Genomic DNA, 20721 nt, shown 5'->3' on the forward strand with positions numbered 1-20721 from the left:
GGCCCAACGGATGACTGCATTGGAAAATTCGATGAGGGACCAACTTGCTTACGCAGAGCAGAGGCATCAAGACCAGATGGCGTCATTGCATGCACAACACAAGGAGGAAATTGCCGAAGCATTGGCCGAAGCAAAGCGGGAGTCAGATGCACGGCATGAGCAGCAGCTGGCCGAAACAAAGCAGCAGCTGGCCGAAACAAAGCAAGAAATGGCTGAAACAAAGAGGAAAATGGATGAAATACTAGCCTTCTTACAAAAGACGCCAAGCAGTTTAGGTTTTAGCATTTTGTCAGGTAATACAAACTTTGCCTTTAATTTAATGAAACTTGTGTGTTTATGTGCTGCTAATAGAATGTATATAATATATTCAGGATAGCGCTACATCACAGGGAGGACTCTTCGTGGACATTCGGAATACTGTAATATTGTAAATTCGTAGATATTCAAAATATTGTAACTTCGTGGATATTCAAAATATTGTAACTTCGTGGATATTCAAAATATTGTAAACATGATTGTAATATTGTCTCCAATGGATTTTACACTTTTTCCCTCCATTTAGTTGCTGTATTGAACGACATATTCCATAAAGATTGATCAATTTGTTGACAGGTTTGAGAAAATTTGTGCTTTAGAAAATTTATGTTGCTTTACAAAATTGTAATACAGGAAAACTCATCTGCCCAGAAAAAGGAGAAAAAAAAAAAAAAAAAACTATAGCCACGTTTTAAAAACGCGGCTATAGACAAATTCTGAATAGGAATTCGGGGGTCTTAGGCCGCATTTAAAACGCGGCCCAAGGCTGGAACTTAGGCCACGTTTAAAATGCGGCCTAGGAGTCCAGTCTTGGGCCGCGTTTAAAACGTGGCCTAAGGTGAACTCTTGGGCCGTGTTTAAAACGTGGCCTCAGGGTGAACTCTTGGGCCGCGTTTAAAACGTGGCCTAAGGGTGAACTCTTGGGCCGCGTTTTAAACGCAGCCCAAGGCTAGACCTTAGGCCACGGTTAAAACGCGGCTTAAGGGTGTGTTAGAGGCCCTCAGCATGGAGGGTATGGCCACACTTCTTTAACGCGACCTAAGGGTCCAGTCTTAGGCCGCGTTTATAACGTGGCCTAAGGTCTAACCTTGGGCTGCGTTTAAAACGAGGCCCAAGACGGCACCCTATGGCCACGTTTAAAACGCGGCCTAAGACCGGACCCTTAGGCCCCGTTTTAAACGTGGCTATAGGGCCCGAGCTGGGGCCGCGTTTTAAAAAGTGCGGCCAGAGGACTATCAGTCCTATAGTCACAGGTTTTAGGCCACATTCTGAACCGCGGCCTAAAAAAAACGTGGCCAGAGGGTATAGCCACGTTTTTTTATCATATAGCCGCGTTTTTAAAACGCGGCCAGAGGTCCTTTTTTTTGTAGTGTTATCATCCAAAATGAGACCAGAGGTATTGAAAATTTGTTATAGATGCTCTCTGGTACGTCCTATGTATGGCTATGTCATTCCGTTTGTTTACTTTCCTTTTGTGAAACGCCCTTGTCCGTTTAAATAAGTCAGTGTGGACAATGTACTTGATTCTTTATCGAGAGATGCTACGTCTACAACATTTTTACAACATTAAAATTAGTATTGGTTCAAATTTAAAACTAACATTAAGATTACTTTTTTACCCTAACAATAACAACCAATAACAACTTGCAACTTAGGATTTGTTGTAAAAATATTGTAGACATATCATTTCTCTTCCTTATTTAATGTAATGTGTGTTTGAGATAAACATGATATTTACCTACCAGAATTTTATGTGTGAGGAGGGTTGAGAGTATTATGTAATAAAATTTGAAGATGAATAACTGATCCAATATATTACCCTATTTTATGATTTTGTTTTGTATTTAAACAGTTAGAGCATGAATTCTCATATCAGGTGTGTATATGCTTGAATATGAATTTATATATATATATATATATATATATATGCTTGGATATGAATTTATATATCAATATGCATTTTTTCATCTGTAATCTTTCGGATTAGAGAATTTATTTGAAACCACAATTTATGTAGTCCTTGATTTGATATTTTTCCCAACGCCTATGGATGAAAATAGGATGAAATCATTCACAAGTTTTTACCATGTGCTACTATCAATTTCTTAGTCCATTCCTTGGAGAATTGAGTCAATCCGACATGTGGTCCTCCTAACCAACACAAATAAATAATTGTGGTTTCACATACTGTCTGAACTCTTTAAAATCAGGTTTTGAAAAAGAAATAACTTTTTTTTTTTTTAATTGTTAAGAGAACCACGTTGTTAAATTCTAACCCTAGTCCACTTTGTAAATTTCTATAAAATATTAATATTCCTTATCTATTTTCCACTCACCTATAAGTAATTCAATTGATTCTTGTAGCTTCAAATGCATGCTTAGCAAAACATGAACATTATGTTACACACTAGAATTAATATAATAAAAATAGCATTCTCAAAAAAAAAAAAAAAAAATATATATATATATATATATATATAAAATAAAAATAGAAAGAAAAAGAAAAGAAAAAACATCTATTTTTGGGGTATTCCACAATTCACTCATAAACTTTAAAATTGAGCAATTTCCCCCTTTTAAGTATTGGAAATGAAAAAATACCCCCTCATTGTTAAATTATGATTTAAATTCTAACAAAGTCTTTTATTGCACTAGAAAAGGTTGGAAGGAGAATTGTTATAAGTTTTAAAATGGAAGCCCTAGTAAACAATGATAGTAACCCTAATTGTCCTAATGTAGTGAAAGTCCTTGTCACATAAGCAGTAACCTGCATGAATATTCTATTACGTAATCTTTGACATGAACCCAATTTGATTTTTGTAATATTCTATAATGTATTGTCTAAAATAACCCAAACTAAATATCAAAATCTCAAATATATCATATACCAAAAAAAAAAAAAATAAAAAAAAAGTAAGCTTTTTTGGGATAAACTTCCAAAGAGTTGTGAATAGTGACATGCTAAATCTTGGAAGTAGAAAAGAGTTTTTTTTTAAGTGAAAAACCTGTTGCTACACCATGTATTTGATAAATATATATATGCAAAAGTGTGTGCAATAAACATTTTTTAATCCAAATTAACATTTTTTATTTTAAGTCACTGTTTATTGCACACACTTTTTTTCTATTCTTCAAAAAAGAATAAAAAAAAGTGTGTGCAATAAACACTGACTTAAAAAAAAAATGTTAATTTTGATTAAAAAGGGCCATGAATGCTTCTATACCACCTAACTTTTTCACTTTTTTTAGGTGTCGGAGTTGTTTTTTTGTGTAAGTAGGGATTACTTTTTGGTTTTTTCTTAGTTAATAAGAGGAGGCAAAGAGTCTACAATATTTTTATAATATTTTTACAATAAATTATAGGTAGTTAGTTGTTATTGGTTCAAATTTGAACCTAACACTAAGATTATTTTTTTACTCCAACAATAACAACTAGTAACAACTTGCCACTTAAAATTTATTGTAAAAGTATTGTAAAAATATTATGGACGTATCATTTCTATATATATATATATATATATAAACATGCATATTATATGGTTACTTCGCTTTTTTAGGAGTAATTTGCCTCTTCCGACAAGTGTCCGATTTTTGGGACGTGTCCAACTTGTGTGACTCCCGTGCACTACTGTAACTAGAGCACTAGAGCCGAGCATTATCCAAATCCTATAGATAATACCCAAACAAATTAAATTATAATCCCCATACAGACACATATCAGGCGATCATGATCGTTATTCATGTGGGTCAAAAAGGTTTATGCTATACCAGTGAAAAAAGTGTACGGTGACGAATAGAAATAAACATAATAATACAAATATGCTGGCGTAGCTGCCAAGTAGTATTGAAAAAAATAAAAAAAAGTTAAAAAATGCGAAAGGGAATTTTGCTATATAATATCCTGGAGAGCAATAGCATCACCAAATAGCATGCTCTAGAAAAGGACGCGTTGCATAATTCATCTATAAGACATAATCTTTAGGGACTTATTCTAAGCTGGAATTTCAAGCTTAATTTTAGTATTGTAGTTTTGTTTTGTTTTTTGTTTTTTGTTTTTTTTTTTTCCCTGCATTGTTCAATAATAAATGGATGTAATATAATAACACTCAATATGTCATCTTTTATAATTTTTAACGTATTAAAACTCTTTATCTATTGGTTTGCAAATGGGAGCAACAATTTCAAACACCTTATCATTGTAATTTAACAAACTTTCTAGACACTAAAACTCTTTTCACTTAAAAATCTTTATCGTAAAAACTCTACCACTAAAGCTCTAATTATTATAGCAATACCAAATGAACTCTCAAAAAATTACCTAGTTTAAAGCTTTAAGTAAGCTAATCATAGTTCCATCCCATGATACGCTGGTTATTGTTGTAAAATTAAGGGCAGCCACTTGAGGAGAGTGCAACTACTTGGCACAACAAAAAACTAGTCACTTGATAGATAAAAAATAAATTTTATTATATAGTACTAATAGTCCAATTTCATGCTTGTGCACAAATTATTCAAGTATCATGTATAAAATATAGGAATTATTTCAATGAATATATTGAAAAATAAAATAGACAATAAAAATAAAAGAAAAAATTGCTTTATATTACATGTCAAATGCGCCTCATGTAAGTGTAAATTTTTCATTAAAAAAATGATATTAGACTAGAAAATTCTTGAAAGTGTTGAAGAGTTTTGGTTGAAGTTTTGACTTTTTTAAAACATCGGAAATAAATTTTCACTTAAACTAAATTATTTTAATGTCACATGATGAAATTATGTTTTACAACTGATGAAACTTATATTAATGATTAAGCTTAAATTTTTGTAATAATTGGTAATTTATCATAGAATTAGAGTATGAAATCCTAAATATGATCTCCGTATCCATTCTGCTTAAGCTGCTGGGATTGACAATCAATCATTTATCAGCATCTAAGTTTTTTGAACTTGGTAACTTGGTAAGGGGGCAAGGTCTCTGGACCCTTATCCACTGGTTGGTAGGTGGAATCATTGCAAAACTTTACAAAAGTAGCTAGATATACATATATAATACCAACCCTGCTGCATAAAGATAAAGGTACAATCATCAGTATTGAAAAAGTACGTAAAATCTCAAATTCTAACACCCTTGTTTTGTAAAAGGTGAAAATAGTTTTGTTCGTTCTCATGAAACTTGTCGTAAAACAAGTTACAAGTGCACAAAAGTGTTTGCATTTGATTCCAGACTTGGCATATGAATAAAGTTAAAAGACTAACTGCTTCAAGCTAACGTTTCCATTTTCACTTAGCATATATAATTAATGTTTAGTATTTGATCAATCGGTTATCATAGTTATAGTTACCTTGTTTTGGTAAACACTCACCAAAGCCATAATGGAGCACGTAATTTCCATGGAGGAGTTTCATTCAAGAAAAGTTGAAAGAAGAGAAACTGGTGAAGCAAGCGGAGGCCATGATCAACCTGTCAGTGTTGATATTGCCAAATGGGAGCGGAGAATTACAATCCAAGAGAATGAGATATATAGTACCAGTTTCGAGAAAGAGAACTTTAAGAAATTAAAGGAGGCGCAAGTCAAAGGGAAGAATCGATGGACTACAAAACCAAAGATACAAAAGGTTGTGTTAATTTGTGCATTCAATTATCAAAATATAATAATTCTTTTATTAAAGTAGTTCTATATCCTATCAAAAAAATTGCATGTTGTCACAAAATTTACTATGAAACTTTTGACCCCATTATGTTAGACTAGTTGTTTCAAAAAAAAAAAAAAAAGTTGTTTAAAAAATAATAAGAATATTTGTTACAAAATATTATTCCCACTATCTTGTGACTTATTTCACCATTATTAGTTTGTCATTTAATTCCTTATTTAATTTATTTGTAATTAACCTATTTATATAAAAGAGTCTTAATTGACATTCTTGATGCATGTATACCAGCTCCAGCTATTGGTCACTTAGGCTTTTTCCTAAGGCAGACATGGCAAATAGGTTGGGTCATGTCAGGGTTCAGGTCGAAAATGGTTTCAAACTGAAAACAGCTTATCATAATTAGCAGGTTAGAAAACGGGTTGGGTTGAGTTCAGGTAGACCCATATTCTTTCACTTTAAAAAAAAAAAAAATAGAAAACATATATATGCTACTTGGTAATATATTTAAACAAAAAAATATACTAGTATTAGTGTAGTGAACATAAACTTTTTTCCTCAAAGAAGCAGTTTTGGCCCTAGATAGTCCCGGATTTGTGTCCCTCACTTGTCTCTTGTCTTACTAGCTATAACATATATAATCACAATATGTGATGGCGTAACACAATGCAAGCCTCCAGCATTTTCTAACCACAATCTTACACTTCCATTTTAGAAGAAAAAATTATCAACACTCTTTTAATCCAAAAGCCCACCTATTTATTTTGAAATAAGTACCATTTTCGTTCCTATGAATAAAATAAAAGTTCCCACCATAGGGGAAAAAGGACAAGTAGGACAAAGTTATGAAGAAAAAGAGAAGATTTTACTATGAACAATTTATCTTAGTCGAAAGCTAAATTATATTACAGGAGAATGAAAATAGATAGATGTTGGAATACAAAGGTAGAGGACAACAAAAACAGATAAATATATATTCTAATTCTCTTGCGACTACTTTGATGTGAAAAGCAATAGCTTTGGTCAAGGTCCACATAAATACTTCCACAATCATTATACAACTTCTAGAAAAGCAGATAAGAAAAGAACCCAAATACTCTCACTCTTTATAGAGTGAACCAAATGATAATAGTTTCATATAACAGGCTTAGCTGTTAGGATTGTGTATTAGTTCATTGAATTGAGGGCTGTAGTGGCTTGTAGTAGTGCTGTTGTATTAGTTTACATTGTATACTTGTATTGATTGTGCTAGAATTGTATATTTGTATAGGATTGTGCTAGAGTTAGTTGATAAAGAAAGTTGGTAGGTTAGCCAGCTGTACAAGAGTTGGTTATGCACAATTGGTTATGGATTGAGAGAGTTGGTTATAGAAGTTAGTTGCAAATTGTATAAAGGGGACTGGAAGTACTGTTGTAGCATGAATCCAGAATAATAACAATTGTTCCATTCTCTCTCTCTCTCTCTGTGTGGAGGCCCAGCTGTCCTTGAATTCAGCTACAACATAAGGAAAATACAATTGAGTCCTAGCATTAGCTAAGTCCAAATTTAATAATCCTCCAACCTGGCGCCTTCTCTTTTAAGGAAAGGAAAAAGAAAAAGGTTGACCCAAAAAAAATTAAAAATGGATTGGGTTACAAGTTAATTAGGTTGGGTCAGGCCCTGGGTCTACTTGTTTTTTCTTATAAAAAAATTCCAGTTTAAGTCTGGTCCAATTTCTCCATGTCTAGCCTAAGGCCCCCAGTAGATAAAGCTCCCAAAACTGTAGTTTTTATTACTATAAAATAGATAAGTTGTGTGCTCTCTCCACCACTCAAGAAGGTTCCCAAAATTATGGCTCAGTAGAAATCCAATTAATTTGAAACTCTAAGTCATAGCAATATATATTGTAAGCATGTCGAATGATCATTGATTATCAATTGCATCTAATAGTTTCAGGTTTCAATTTTTGTAAACCAAACTCCCACAAGTTATATTGTCAATATAAGACAAAATCTCCTATATTGTCGCACACCAAATAACAGTCACTCTATTTTTCAATGCAAAAATCTAAGTTGGGAATTAGATTTCATTATTCTTTCATCATGCATCACCTTACCTAAGGTAATGAATTTTTTTTTTTTGAAATAAATAATAATAATAATTTTCATCTCTTTTTGTTAAATTTTATACCTAAATCATGTACTTTTAATTATTCTCTATCTAAAATTAATATTGGCTTAATTGGTGTTGATTCATCATTAAGTTATGTGTTGATTCGCCTTTACTTAGGCATCTTGAGGCCATTGGGTGATTCCATTTTTAGGTGAGGAAATAGTGCCTTTAATATATTAGAATATATTTTTCTATGCTTTAAAATTTATTTATCGTTGTCATATTATAATTTTATATTGTAGATAGTGTTTCTTTTATTATATATTCCTTTTCTACTAGATAAATAATCACAACAATGTTGAGACATAAAATGTCATAATTATTGGCTATATAAATTTTTTTTTTTTTCCAGATGTATCTATTGCTTGTAGAATTTTACTAACAAAACTTGTTATAGTTTTTTGGTAAAGATTTTAAAAAATAAATAAAATTGATACAATCGTATTTAAAATTACTATTTCACAACAAGATTAAGTAGATTAATTAAAAAGATTATCAACTAAAAATTCAAAAATTGAATTATAAATTTTTTGCATCTCAAAAGGAAAGAATTTGTGGATTTTACATTGATATATATAATATTAAAAGTTAATATTCAAATATAGAAAAATTCTTAACTTAAAGTTGTTGCCTTGAGCGGGAAAGCATATGGAGCCATCCAGACATACATAAAATGTAAAAGAAATAAAAGAAGAAAGACATAAAGAGTGGGTAATTCTTGTATATTATATATAATGTGGGGAATATATATATATATATTTCTTTATTGAAACTTTTGTTGTTTGGTATAGTGTAGACTCATGTAGTATTTTTTTTTTTTTTTGAATAAGGCTCTTGTAAAACAACATGTCACTTGTATAATGGGAGTATTATTTACTGTAATTTACTATATTATTGTCAATTATTACTTCATTAATTTCTAAACTGCGGGAACCATCAGGTACTATTGTTGCGAGGTCACAAACATTTCAAAAAGTACTGTGAGCCGAGGGTGGTATCAATTGGTCCTATCCATCATGGTAAGCCAAAGTATCGATTAGCAGAGGAATACAAGCTTACATTGGCAGGAAACTTCATCGAAAAAAGTGGCAAGGCTGGTAAGGAATTGTATATGGTGATTAAGAACAACATCGAACAACTGAGGCAATGCTTTGATGAGGAGGTGATTCACAATTATAATGATGAAGCTCTTGCATGGATGTTGTTTGTGGATGGTTGTGCAACACTGAAATTCATAGACTCTGTTGTTGAGAAGAAGGTCAAAGAGTTCCAAATTAAGAATGGTCAGGTGGCCTTTGTGCAACAGGATTTATTCTTGTTGGAGAATCAACTTCCTTATCGAATTCTCGATGATTTAATCAAAAATAGTAATGAGGGTGAAAATTTGAGGAAGTCGGTCCAAAGTTTCATCAATATGCAAAGTATGAGAGCAGAAACAGAGGAAACGCGACCCAAAAATAATAAAGAGGGTGAAAAAACAGAGGAAACGCCACCCAATAAAGAACCAGTTCATCTTCTGGATCTACTGCGGAACAGACTTCTAGGCTACACTTCCACAAGTCTTGAAAATAACTCTAACCAGGAAGATTGGAATTCATTTCGCAACGTGCAGGAGCTTAGAGCAGTAGGAATTCATTTGGAGTCCAGCAACGATAGCTGCTTACGAAACATAACCTTCATCAAGAAATGGAATTTCTATGGCGGAACCCTTAGTCTGCCTCCAATAATAGTGGATGACTCAACCGGACCCAAGTTCTTCAACTTGATAGCTTACGAGATGTGCCCAGATTTTGAAAATGACTACGGGGTCACCTCTTACATATCCTTCCTCGATTCACTCATAGACGAAGCCAAAGATGTTATAGACCTTAGGAAAGAGGGCATACTCCGCAACTTACTTGGCAGCGATGAAGAAGTGGCTCTAGTCTTCAATGAGATAGGCACTGACCTGGTTCCCAACCCTGAAATATATAGAGACGTCAGGTCCAAAATCCAGAAGTACCATGAGAAGAAGAGGATGACCTATATAAATGAAGTCATTCACAACCATTTCAGCAGCCCGTGGACAGTAGTGGCTTTCACTGCCGCATTATTCGCACTTATTCTCAGTATCGCACAGACGGTGTACTCTATCTTGGCATATTATCAATGACACCCAGAGGTATTGAAAATTTGTTTGCTTTATTCCCTTTTCAACCGCATCTAAATACACTGATTCTATCAGTTTTCATATTGTTGTTCAAATAAAAGTATCTGTATGAGTTCTGTGCCTGTTAGGATTTCACATATATAGATCCTCTCTGATCTATCCTATATGGCTATGTCATTCCATTTGTTTACTTTTTTTTTTGTCGAACTCCCATGTTCGTTTAAATAAGTTAGTGTGGAAAATGTACTTGATTCTTAATTTGATGTAATGTGTGTTTGAGATAAACATGATATTATCTGCCAGAATTTTATGTGTGAGGAGGGTTGAGTGTATTATTATGTAATAAAATTTGAAGATGAACAATTGATCCAATATATTACCCTATTTTATGATTTAGTTTTTGCCGTTAAACTATTAAAGCATGAACTCTCATATCAGGTGTTTACTTGGTTCTGAATTTATGTTTCAATATGCATTTTTTTCATTTGTAAACTTTTGGATTAGAGACCATTTATTTGAAACCACAATTTTAATTCTAAAAATAAATAAATAAATAAACCACAAATTTATGCAACCCTTCTTAATTTGATATTTTCCTAACGCCTATGGGCGAAATAATGTGAAATCATTTACTATGTGCTACTATCAACATCTTAGTCCATTAGTAAGAAGAGCATGAGGGATTGGATAACGGATAGTAACATTAGAGAAGGATTTTAGTTTGGTGATGTTATTCTTGGATCGGGTGGCCACGGGGTAAGTTGGTTGAGTAGGTGCATCTGGTTGTGAGGTGTGAGAAGTTTGTATCGGTGAAGAAGAAGGGAGAGTCAAGTGATGTATCAAGTGGAGGACATCACAGGTTTTTTTTTTTTTTTTTTTTGGTCTAATCCTTTTATGCTATTACACTGTTCTCCTGCTGCAATTCTCACAAAACCCATTCGTTTCTTCAAAACAAAGCACTACAAGAACCAGAAATCATAGAAAATGAACTCAAACTTAATGGCGAGACACATATCAAGCCTATTCAAACACCTGAATTAGACCATCGACTCCATGTGTTTCAAGCATCGTTATCTTCCACAGCAGCTCCAACAATGGAGGAGGATCAAAATGAAGATCCGAGATGGGAACCTAGAACAAGCACTAACGTGGATACAGTGGAAAATGTAGTCAAGTGTGATCAAACAGCTAATAAGGAAGCAATAGACCCCCCACATTAAGAACTCCGATAAGCTCATTTTGGCCCAAAAGAACCTCAAGCGTAAGATTAAATCCCAAGACCTCGCTAGAAAACACAAGGTCATTCTTGTCAAGAAAGTCAGCTAATTACTATTTATTCACCTCCAAATTCTATAATTTATGGTGCTCTTTTCTTTTTTAAATGGTTTTAATGTGATTTAATGTTGTGGTGTTCATTTCATAATGATTTCTCTTTACGGTTGGAACAAAATACCAATTAGTTTTTTTTTCTTTTCTTTTTTTTTAATTTTTTTTTTTAATGTAAATGGTATTTGAACCCATGTCATTATTCGAAGACGAGAGAGAAATTGATTTTTAACGTCAATTCGTTTAATTAGACAATAAGAGATTTTACCAATTGAGCTAATAAAACCCATGATTACTATTTAGTTGGTTGTTACTAAATAGTTTAAATTTGACTTTTGTTAAAGCCAAGAACCAATCTTTATTGTGCAAAACTAATAATCTATGGTGTTTCATTCTACTATAATTACATATGGCCAATGCTTATGCATGGAGATTGAAAGATAGACATGGAATACTCATAGTAATTTGTTACTGAGTGCTACATTTTCTTTTCTCTTTTTTTTGGGTGTTTTTGTAGGATTTTTTATGATAGTTACAACAATAGGGAGGGGAATTTGAACCCTTGACAATCTGTTTGTCGGATTTTGTGCATTTTATAATGTATATGCTAAAATTCTACCTCGACTAGTATGAAACCTGAATGATTAAGAGAATGATTTCATTAATTAGAAACTTATTACATCTAGCTATTTATAGCTGGGAAAAAAAAAAAAGAGAATCTAGATCTAACCAACTAACTGAAAAACAGAAAAAGAAATCCTATTCTAACTGCACTAACACGTGCATAAAAAAATCTTACACGTGCTTCTCATTGTCATTTAAATACACTGCTAAAACTACTTGTAGATTTACATTTACACATTTAAACTACTTGTTGTTTTTAACTGAAATGTTTGCTCTGCTTTGCATCTCTGCTAGTATCTTTCTTCTTCTTCTTCATTTTGATGGCTTGCTATGATTGAGTAGTAGAGCTCTGCTCTTCATTACTGCTAATTAGACCTTTGACAGCTTGATACTCCCCCTCAAGATGAAGCTTATTGTGTATGTTAATAAGGTTCATCTTGGACAAAGTAAGTAAATTTGCTAGCTGTGATTTAGTTCTAACATAAAAGGCTTTATAACACCTTCCATCACCTTATCTCTGACAATGTGACAATCAATTTCAATATGCTTAGTCCTCTCATGAAACACAGGATTGGCTCTTATGTGTAGGGCTACTTGACTATCAGAGAATAGTAGAGCTACTCTAGGATGTTCTACTTGAAAATCTCGAAGAAGATAGAGTAACCAAATCACCTCACACAGTGCCACTACCATGGACCTATATTCTGCTTCCACTGATGATCTAGAAACAGTTTGTTGTTTCTTGGATTTCCTTGAAATTAGAGAATCTCCAAGAAAAACACAAAAACCTGTCACTGATCTTCTAGTATCAGGGCATAAAGCCCAATCTACATCTGCAAAGGCTTTGATATGCAATTTTGAAATGGTTGAGTACAAAATTCCTTGACCTGGTGTAGCTTTCAAGTACTACAGAATCCTATTTGCTGCAAGAAGGTGAGGCTTTCTTGGTTGAGACATGAATTGACTCAACCTATGCACCGCATAGGTGATATGTAGTCTAGCGATAGTAAGGTATAACAACTTCCCAATTAACCTTCTATATGAGCTGGGATCATCTAACTTCTGCCCTTCATACTTGCTAAGTCTTAGTTTTTGCTCCATAGGTGTCTTCACAGGCTTATTGCTAAGCATACCAGTGTCACTTAACAACTCTAATATGTACTTCATTCGGCAAAGATTAATGCCTTGTGCTGATCTAGCCATTTCCAATCCCAAGAAATATTTCAACTCACCAAGGTCTTTCAATTTAAACTTCTAGTCCAGCATCACTTTCAACTCATCCACAGTTGCCTTGTTGTCACTTGCTATAAGAATATCATCTACATAAACTAGCAAGGTGATGAAAGCACCTATGGTCTTCTTAGTGAATAGTGAATAATCAGATTTAGACTGCTAAAAACCCAACTGAAAAATCAAGGCAATGGAAAATTTAGAAAACCACTGCCTAGAAGCTTGTTTCAAACCATAAAAGGACTTATTTAACTTGCAAACCAGCTCCCTTTTGTTGTGAAAGCCTAGGGGAAGAGCCATGTAAACCTGTTCCTTGAGATCACCATGCAAAAAGGCATTGTTGACATCCAATTGGCATAAAAACTATCCTTTCACAGCAACCATAGCAAGAACACACTTAATTGAGACCATTTTGGCAACTGGAGAAAAAGTTTCTATATAGTCCAAACCTTCCTTTTGTGTGAAACCTTTGGCAACCAACCTTGCTTTATACCTCTCCACTAAACCATTAGACCTATGCTTTATTTTATATACCCATTTGCACCCAATGGGCTTCTTGTGAGAAGGCAGAGGTGTCAAAGTCCAAGTGTGATTGGCTTCCAAGGCTACAATCTCAGCAACCATGGCATCCCTTCACCTAGGATCTAGAACAGCTTGGCCATATGACTTAGGTTCAACAGCAGTAGAGATAATATTTCAAAAGTGTTTATGACTAGGAGACAACTTATCATAAGATAGGAACGAAGAAAGAGGATAGGGAGTACCTGAGGTGGATGATGCAGCAGGTGAAGGCATATGGACTTGGTTGCAATGGTAAGAAGTAAGGTAAGAAGGCTTGTGGGAAGGTCTAGAAGACCTCTTAAGATAATTATCCTGGTCAAGGATGGGAGCAGGAATAGGTGCAGGTAAGGGTGCATCAGATGCAAGGGCAGATTAAAGGATGGCTTCTGCAGGAGGTTCTGCAAGAATAGGGACATCAACAGAAACAATAGTTTCTGCCAGATTGGATATATCAACATCAAACTCTACAGAAGTAGGAACAACAACGGGACTAGTAGAATTGTCAACAGGAGTAGTGGTTATAGGAATGAAGTAATCATGAAAATCAAAAGTGCTAGAAGGCAAGGGAATTGAAGGAGGCAGAGAATCAAATTTTGAAAAAGTGGGAGAGAAAGGAAAATTTTGTTCATAAAAAATGACATCCCTAAAGACAGAAATAGCTTTAGTTTTGAGATTAAGGGCCTTATAACCCTTTGTATTAAAAGGATAACCTAGAAACACACAGTGAGAAGCTCTAGGATCAAATTTTGGCCTATTAGGAGCTATAGTGGATGTATAGCAGAGGCAACCAAATACCCTCAGATGATTATAGGTAGGAGGTTTGTTGAAAATTTTTTCAAAGGGAGTGAAATTAATGAGTAAGGGGATGGTAGCCTATTGATTAGGTGAATTGTAGTGAGTATGCACTCACCCTAGTAGGCAATAGGAATGTGGGATTGAATCTATAGAGCTCTAGCCATAGCTAAGATATGTTGATGCTTTCTCTCCACAACAAAATTATGTTGTGGAGTGTAAGCACAACTCTTTTGATGAATTATGCCATTAGCACTAAAGAAGTCAACAATACAAAACTCAAATGCATCATTAGAACATAGTGCCTTAAAACTAACACCAAACTGAGTAAGAATCATTTTATGAAAGGAGATAATGAAAGGTCTAACTTCAGATTTAGACTTCATCAAGAAAGCCCAAACTAATCTGGTTGTATCATCCATTATAGTAAAAAAATATTTATAACCATCATGAGAAGGAATAGAATATGGTCCCCATACATCCACATGAATCAAATCAAATGCAGAAGAACACATGTTATTATTAAGAGGAAATTATAAATGTTTCTATTTTGCCAAAGGAAAAACAATACAAACATCAATGCATTCACTAGAGAAAGAATGTAAAACAATCTTAAGGGGTAACATCTTATTGAATGAGGGGTGACCTAACCTAAAATGCCAGATAGTAGACAGATCTAGAGTAGAAGCTTTAGCTGAGAAAACATTGGTATGTTTAGAGGAGTAAGACATTCATGGAGAGAAGGGGGCAGCCTTGCTGATGTAGAAGAAGGATGCTGCAGCAAGTAGAGTCCATTGCTCACTTCACCCACTCCAATCATCCGTCCTCCAACAAGTAAGGTCCTGGATAAAACAATCTTGAGCCAAGAAATCCTATTCACAATTTGGGCAGCAAAAACGAAATCTTTAATACCAAAATTAGGTTAAGAGAAGTTACCTGCCAAAGGGGTGGTCTATTGTAGAGGAAGGAAACATTGTTAGCCATTCCTAGAGAGGTTGAAGGTGCTTCATGTCCACCAATCATTACAAGTAACTTTTGGCACTGCTTTGGTGTGAATGGGAATTGGAATTGATTCTACATAGGAACTTGAGATTGATTCCCAAAAGGAAATTGAGGAAATTATGGTTGAGATCCAAACTGAACTTGGGATTGTGCACAAGAATCAGGTCCAAGATCAATGTTTGACACTTTATTAGCCAAAGCATTCTTTGATTTGGACTTATACCCTAGTGGATCGCCATGAATCTTGTAGCATTTGTCCATAGTGTGTCCAATCACACCATAGTGACTGTAGATAGGTCCCTCTTTGCCCTACTTCTGATTCTTGTAACCACCATTTGAGGAAGATCCATGTCCAGAATTGACCTTTGTAGCAAGAGTAGTAAACTCAATAAAAGGTCCATCGGAGTTTCCAATGCCAATTGACCTTTATTTCTCCTCTTGAATCAACAAGGAGTAAACCTTATTGAGTGAAGGCAAAGGATCCATCAGTAGAATTTGCCCTCGGACTTAGGCAAAAGATTCATTGAGTCTCATTAGCAATTGCATGATTGAAACCTTGTGTTGAAGACTTGCAATCTTTCCATTGACATTGCGTGTGCATTTACCACATGAGCAACAAGGAAAGGGACTAAAATTTTGGATCTCATCCCAAAGAATTGTCAGCTAAGTGAAATAATCACTGACAATGGTATCACCCTGTGAAATGCTAGCAAGATCTTTTTGCAATTGAAAAACCTAGGTCCATTGCCTTGAGAGAATCTCTCTCAAAGGTTATTCCAAACATCTAGAGCAGTGTTGCAATATGTCACACTTGTAGCAATTCTTGGTGATACACAATTGAGGATCCAAGTGACAACAATATTGTTGCAGCGAGTCCATGCTTGAGCAACTAGAGGCTCCTTTGACATGGAAGGAGTAAGAATTGTTGTTCCATCAATAAAACCAAGCTTGTTCTTAATACTGAGTGCTCTCTCCATTGATCTTGCCCAAGCTAAGTAATTTTCACTTCCAATCAAAGGCTGTGAAATCAAAACTGTGCTTGGACTTTCAGCATGGTGAAGAAAGAAAGGATGGGATACATCAATGGTGCTTAAGGAAGCAAAAGCAGAGGAATCAGAGGAAGCCATTGAAGAAGCTTCAGAAGCTTTGGAATTGAAAAAACTAGGGATTGAAGAACAAGAAAGAGGGAAAATGAAGAACTCTAAACGAAAGAAATTTTTTGCTCTGATACCATATAAAATCTAAATGATTGAGAGAATGATCTCATTAATTAGAAACTAATTACATCTAGCTATTTATAGCTGGGAAAAAGAAGAATCTAGAGTCTAACCAACTAACAGAAAAACAGAAAAAGGAATCCTATTCTAACAGCCCTAACACGTGTGCATAACAAAATCTTATACGTGATTCCCATTGTCATTTAAATACACTGCTAAAATTACTTGTAGCTTTACATTTACACATCTAAACTACTTGTTGTTTTTAACTGAAATGACTTTCTTGCTCTGCTTTGCATCTCTGCTAGTATCTTTCTTCTTCTTCTTCACTTTGATGGCTTGTTGTGCTTGAGTAGTAGAGCTCTGCTCTTCATTACTGCTATTCAGACCTTTGACAGCTTGATAACTAGTGAATAAGATAGAAGACCTCCCTTTAGAGAACGAAAACAATAATGGTTGACCCACTCTGAATGTGAGGAACTAATTAGGAAAGCTTGGGAGTAAATTGTGAGTTGCTCAAATGCCTTTATAACAGTAAATAAGATACATGCAGTCAGGCGAAAATTGGTACTCAGGAACAGAGAAATGTTTGGAAGGTTTGAGTTTGAAGTAGAAGCTGAAAAGGAAAAACTCAAATTCATTCAAACCAATATTAGCTCGGTGGATAACGTGTTGTTAGAAAGGAAATTCAGTGAGGATTTGGAGGATTTTTTAAGGAAAACAGAGGGTCCAAAATGCAGATGGGACCAAATGGGACCCCAACAGCTTTCTTCCAATCCTTCTAGAGTTATACTGGTATAAGCATGCTCAAACAAATTCAAGACTACAAATGAAGGAGATTGGTCAAGTGCAAATGTGGAAGATTGCTTACTCAAATGAGAAATCCTATTGTTGGTGGAGGGAAAAAGGAAGAAACAGGCAAACCAAGAGGGAAAAGATTTTCTGCAAGATTGATTGGGAAACAAATTATTTGCAGGATGCTATAGCAGAGTATTTGGTAGCAAGCTTCAAGATTCATAGCACTTAAAGAAGCTTTGAAGAAAGGAGCTGAGATAGGTTACAAAAATCTGATTATGTTGACACACAGAACAATTTAAAGAATGCTGCATAGATGAGGGAAGCGGTTGTGAGGCTGCTGTTAAGCCGCATTACTAATCGGTAATCACCAATAGAGCATAGATGTGGATGAAATTAGTTGAAACTGCAAGAACTAAAATGTGTAGCTAGTGCAACTTGAAGCTTAGCATAGGGATTCATCATCTTGGATTGATAATGTAGAAAGCTTGCTAATGCTTGGTTGGAACTGGAAATCAAGAGTACTATGTGAGGTAACCACTAAGTGAATTTGTTGTTTGATGGGTCTTAGGTGGATCATTTGTTGCATATTGGGTGTAAACGGATTGTTGAAGATGGTTTTATCACATCAATTTGGGAAATAGTTCAGCTTTTTGCCTCTCCTTGGGATTTGATTTTCTATCAATGCAAAGGCATTTTTTTGTCTTGGTAGTTTAGATATTGGAAAGGTTCTGCTTCCTCTAGTTATTTGATACTTGGGATTGGTGCTCATTGGAATCTCCTCTTAATCTTCCTCGAGTAGGGGTAAAAGTAATAGTATCATGGATTAATGGCAAAAAACATGTCAGTTTTTCCTTTACTTGTATGCCAACTTGGACGGGTAGGTAATGGTTCTAGAGTTTGGTTGCTTTGTTTAAGCACACACTGGGAATTTGGATATGGATTTCCTGCCAAGAGGGGTGCTATCTTAATAAAGCATTATGGTGGGACTATCATTTGCATGCATATATATATATATATATATATATTTGTCATCTTTCATGTTCTCTACATTATCTTCTCTTTCTTGAGCTACTCTCATCTGTGTTTGCTTTCTCATGTTGACATTTAAATCTTTGAAATTCTTTATTTATTTTTGCTCATGAGCACTGATATGCTTGATTGAATTTTGTGGGGGGTATATGAGATCTCTTCAGAAGAGTTACTTGACAGATATAGGACATTATGAGTATGCTTTTTAATTTGTAGGCATATGCATATCTTTCTTTCACAAATATATTCTCTTTTTGGACACTCAATGCTTTCTTCAAAGATTTCATAAATTCATTCTCTTTCCAAATCAAAACGAAGCCCAAAATTTGTTCAAAAGAGTAAAGCTTGTTGGGCAATACACTTGGTATGGCAGCCACCAAAATATATTTTTCGTGCGGCGGCCGAGGTCCACTTTTAGTACTTTGGTCCTCTGATAGTGGGCTTTGGGTCTTTCATTGAGTGGAAGACAAAAATAGGGTATTCCGGCTATTGCTTTTGCCACCTACCACTAAGGGAAATTTTGGAATAAAACTTATTTAAAAAAAATTTTGGGCCTGATTGATCCAATTATATTCAAATAAAAATAATCGATTTTATAAAATTTGGACTAATTTTTGTTGCAAATTCCTTAGCTTTCAATTTTGTAGGATTTGGGCCCAAAAAAAAATAGTTATCAATCTTATAATAAAATTTCCCTATCTTTACTTCAAATTTCTCAATGGCATAGGCCACCCCAAAGCGACAAGGGATGATATTGAAGGCATTATTGTAAAGCTATCATCCACGTCGAATATAACAACATTGTCCTCCTTGGAATTATTTTGAAGTCGAAATTTTAGGTTTGGGAGGGACAGGAGTCTTTGGGCATTGCTTGGCTTCATTATGGGTTGCATGCTATGAAAGATAAAGCAATAGGAGATTACAATTTCAAATCCATTATTAAAGTCTTTTATTTTTTAATCTCGAAATGGTCTTTATCTTTATCCGTGGGTAATGATTTTTTGATAATTAGGTGTATCCATTGTCCTGTCAATATTTCCATATATTATTTTTGTACTAGCTTAATTGATATAGTTTTTACATGGCAAAAAGGACATTTGGAACGGTTTTTTTGTCTCCTCAATATTTAGACAAGGTTGTTCAATTCCATTGGTTAGCTTTACAACCAAACACCACCCCCCCCCCCCCCCCCCCCAAAACAAAACCAAAAAAAAAAAAAAAAAAAAGAGAGAATGGGCAATAAGTAAACCTATTAAAATTGGACTTGGACTTATTAACTTGCTTGAACATAGAATTAAAAAAATATATGCACGGATAGATAATTTCTTATATATAAAAAGCGCCAATGCCAGCTACAGTACTTCAGTACTGTGCATTCAGTGTGTTTGCACTGTACAAGCACTGTAGCGATAAAAGTGCTTTGGTGAGGCACTTTTTTTTTTTTTTTTTTTTGTCTTCCGTTTGTACTTTTTTTTTCCTTTTATACATATATTGTTTTACTACACAACAAATTTCATAATATTTTTATAATTATTGAGATGTCAATTTCTTAATAATAAAATATGAAACTGTGACCAACCACAACTGAAAATAAATGTTTTGTGAAAATATTGTTGATGGTGTCACAAATCATCCAAGTCCATAACTCGTCCATATGTCTCGTCCAACGAAAGAAGCTACGATAGGCGAAGAGAAAGTTCCAAGCGTTCTGGCGAACCTCGTCCATGTATGGACGAGGAATACCTCATGGAATCTACACCATTTACGCAGGGCAAGCCTTCCAAGATGGTCTCGTCCATCTTTCACTAAAGATGGACAAGTTCATCGTGGAAGTCTCGTCCATCTTTACTAAGGATGGATGAGTTCACCGGCCCGTCCAACCCAGGTAACTTCCACAGCGGTTATGGAAGTTACCCCCAATTCTCTGGACTCCTCGACATTGGGAACGGTTACTAAACAGATAACCGTTCCACACACACTATATAAGGCTTCTTCGATGAAGGGTATGGGGATTCAGACAATTTCATTTTGAGAGAATACTTATTCCTTATAGAGAGTTCAAAAGTAACTAACTTCATCATCGGAGAATTTTTGGCCGGTCACCACCGGTCCCCTCTGATTCAGTGTTCTTTGTATTACAGGAGATAGCCCAAAGA

General features: G+C 34.6%; 1 protein-coding gene across 2 annotated transcripts in view; it reads left to right on the plus strand.

Annotated features, from left to right (window-relative positions):
* Window positions 1-10382, plus strand: part of LOC126693306 (UPF0481 protein At3g47200-like) — a 41788-nt gene extending 31406 nt beyond the window's left edge. Inside the window, exon 3 of one of the 2 annotated variants that reach the window (XM_050389230.1) lies at window positions 9126-10382. In XM_050389230.1, the coding sequence (XP_050245187.1) occupies window positions 9126-9989 (864 nt within the window). In that variant the 3' untranslated portion in view covers window positions 9990-10382. Of the gene's footprint in view, window positions 1-8999 lie in introns of both variants that reach the window. The other variant, XM_050389231.1, reaches the window with a different exon arrangement.
* The last annotated feature ends 10339 nt before the right edge of the window (window positions 10383-20721 follow it).

Source organism: Quercus robur, chromosome 7 (genome assembly GCF_932294415.1).
Source record: "Quercus robur chromosome 7, dhQueRobu3.1, whole genome shotgun sequence".
Classification (NCBI taxonomy): Eukaryota; Viridiplantae; Streptophyta; class Magnoliopsida; order Fagales; family Fagaceae; genus Quercus; species Quercus robur.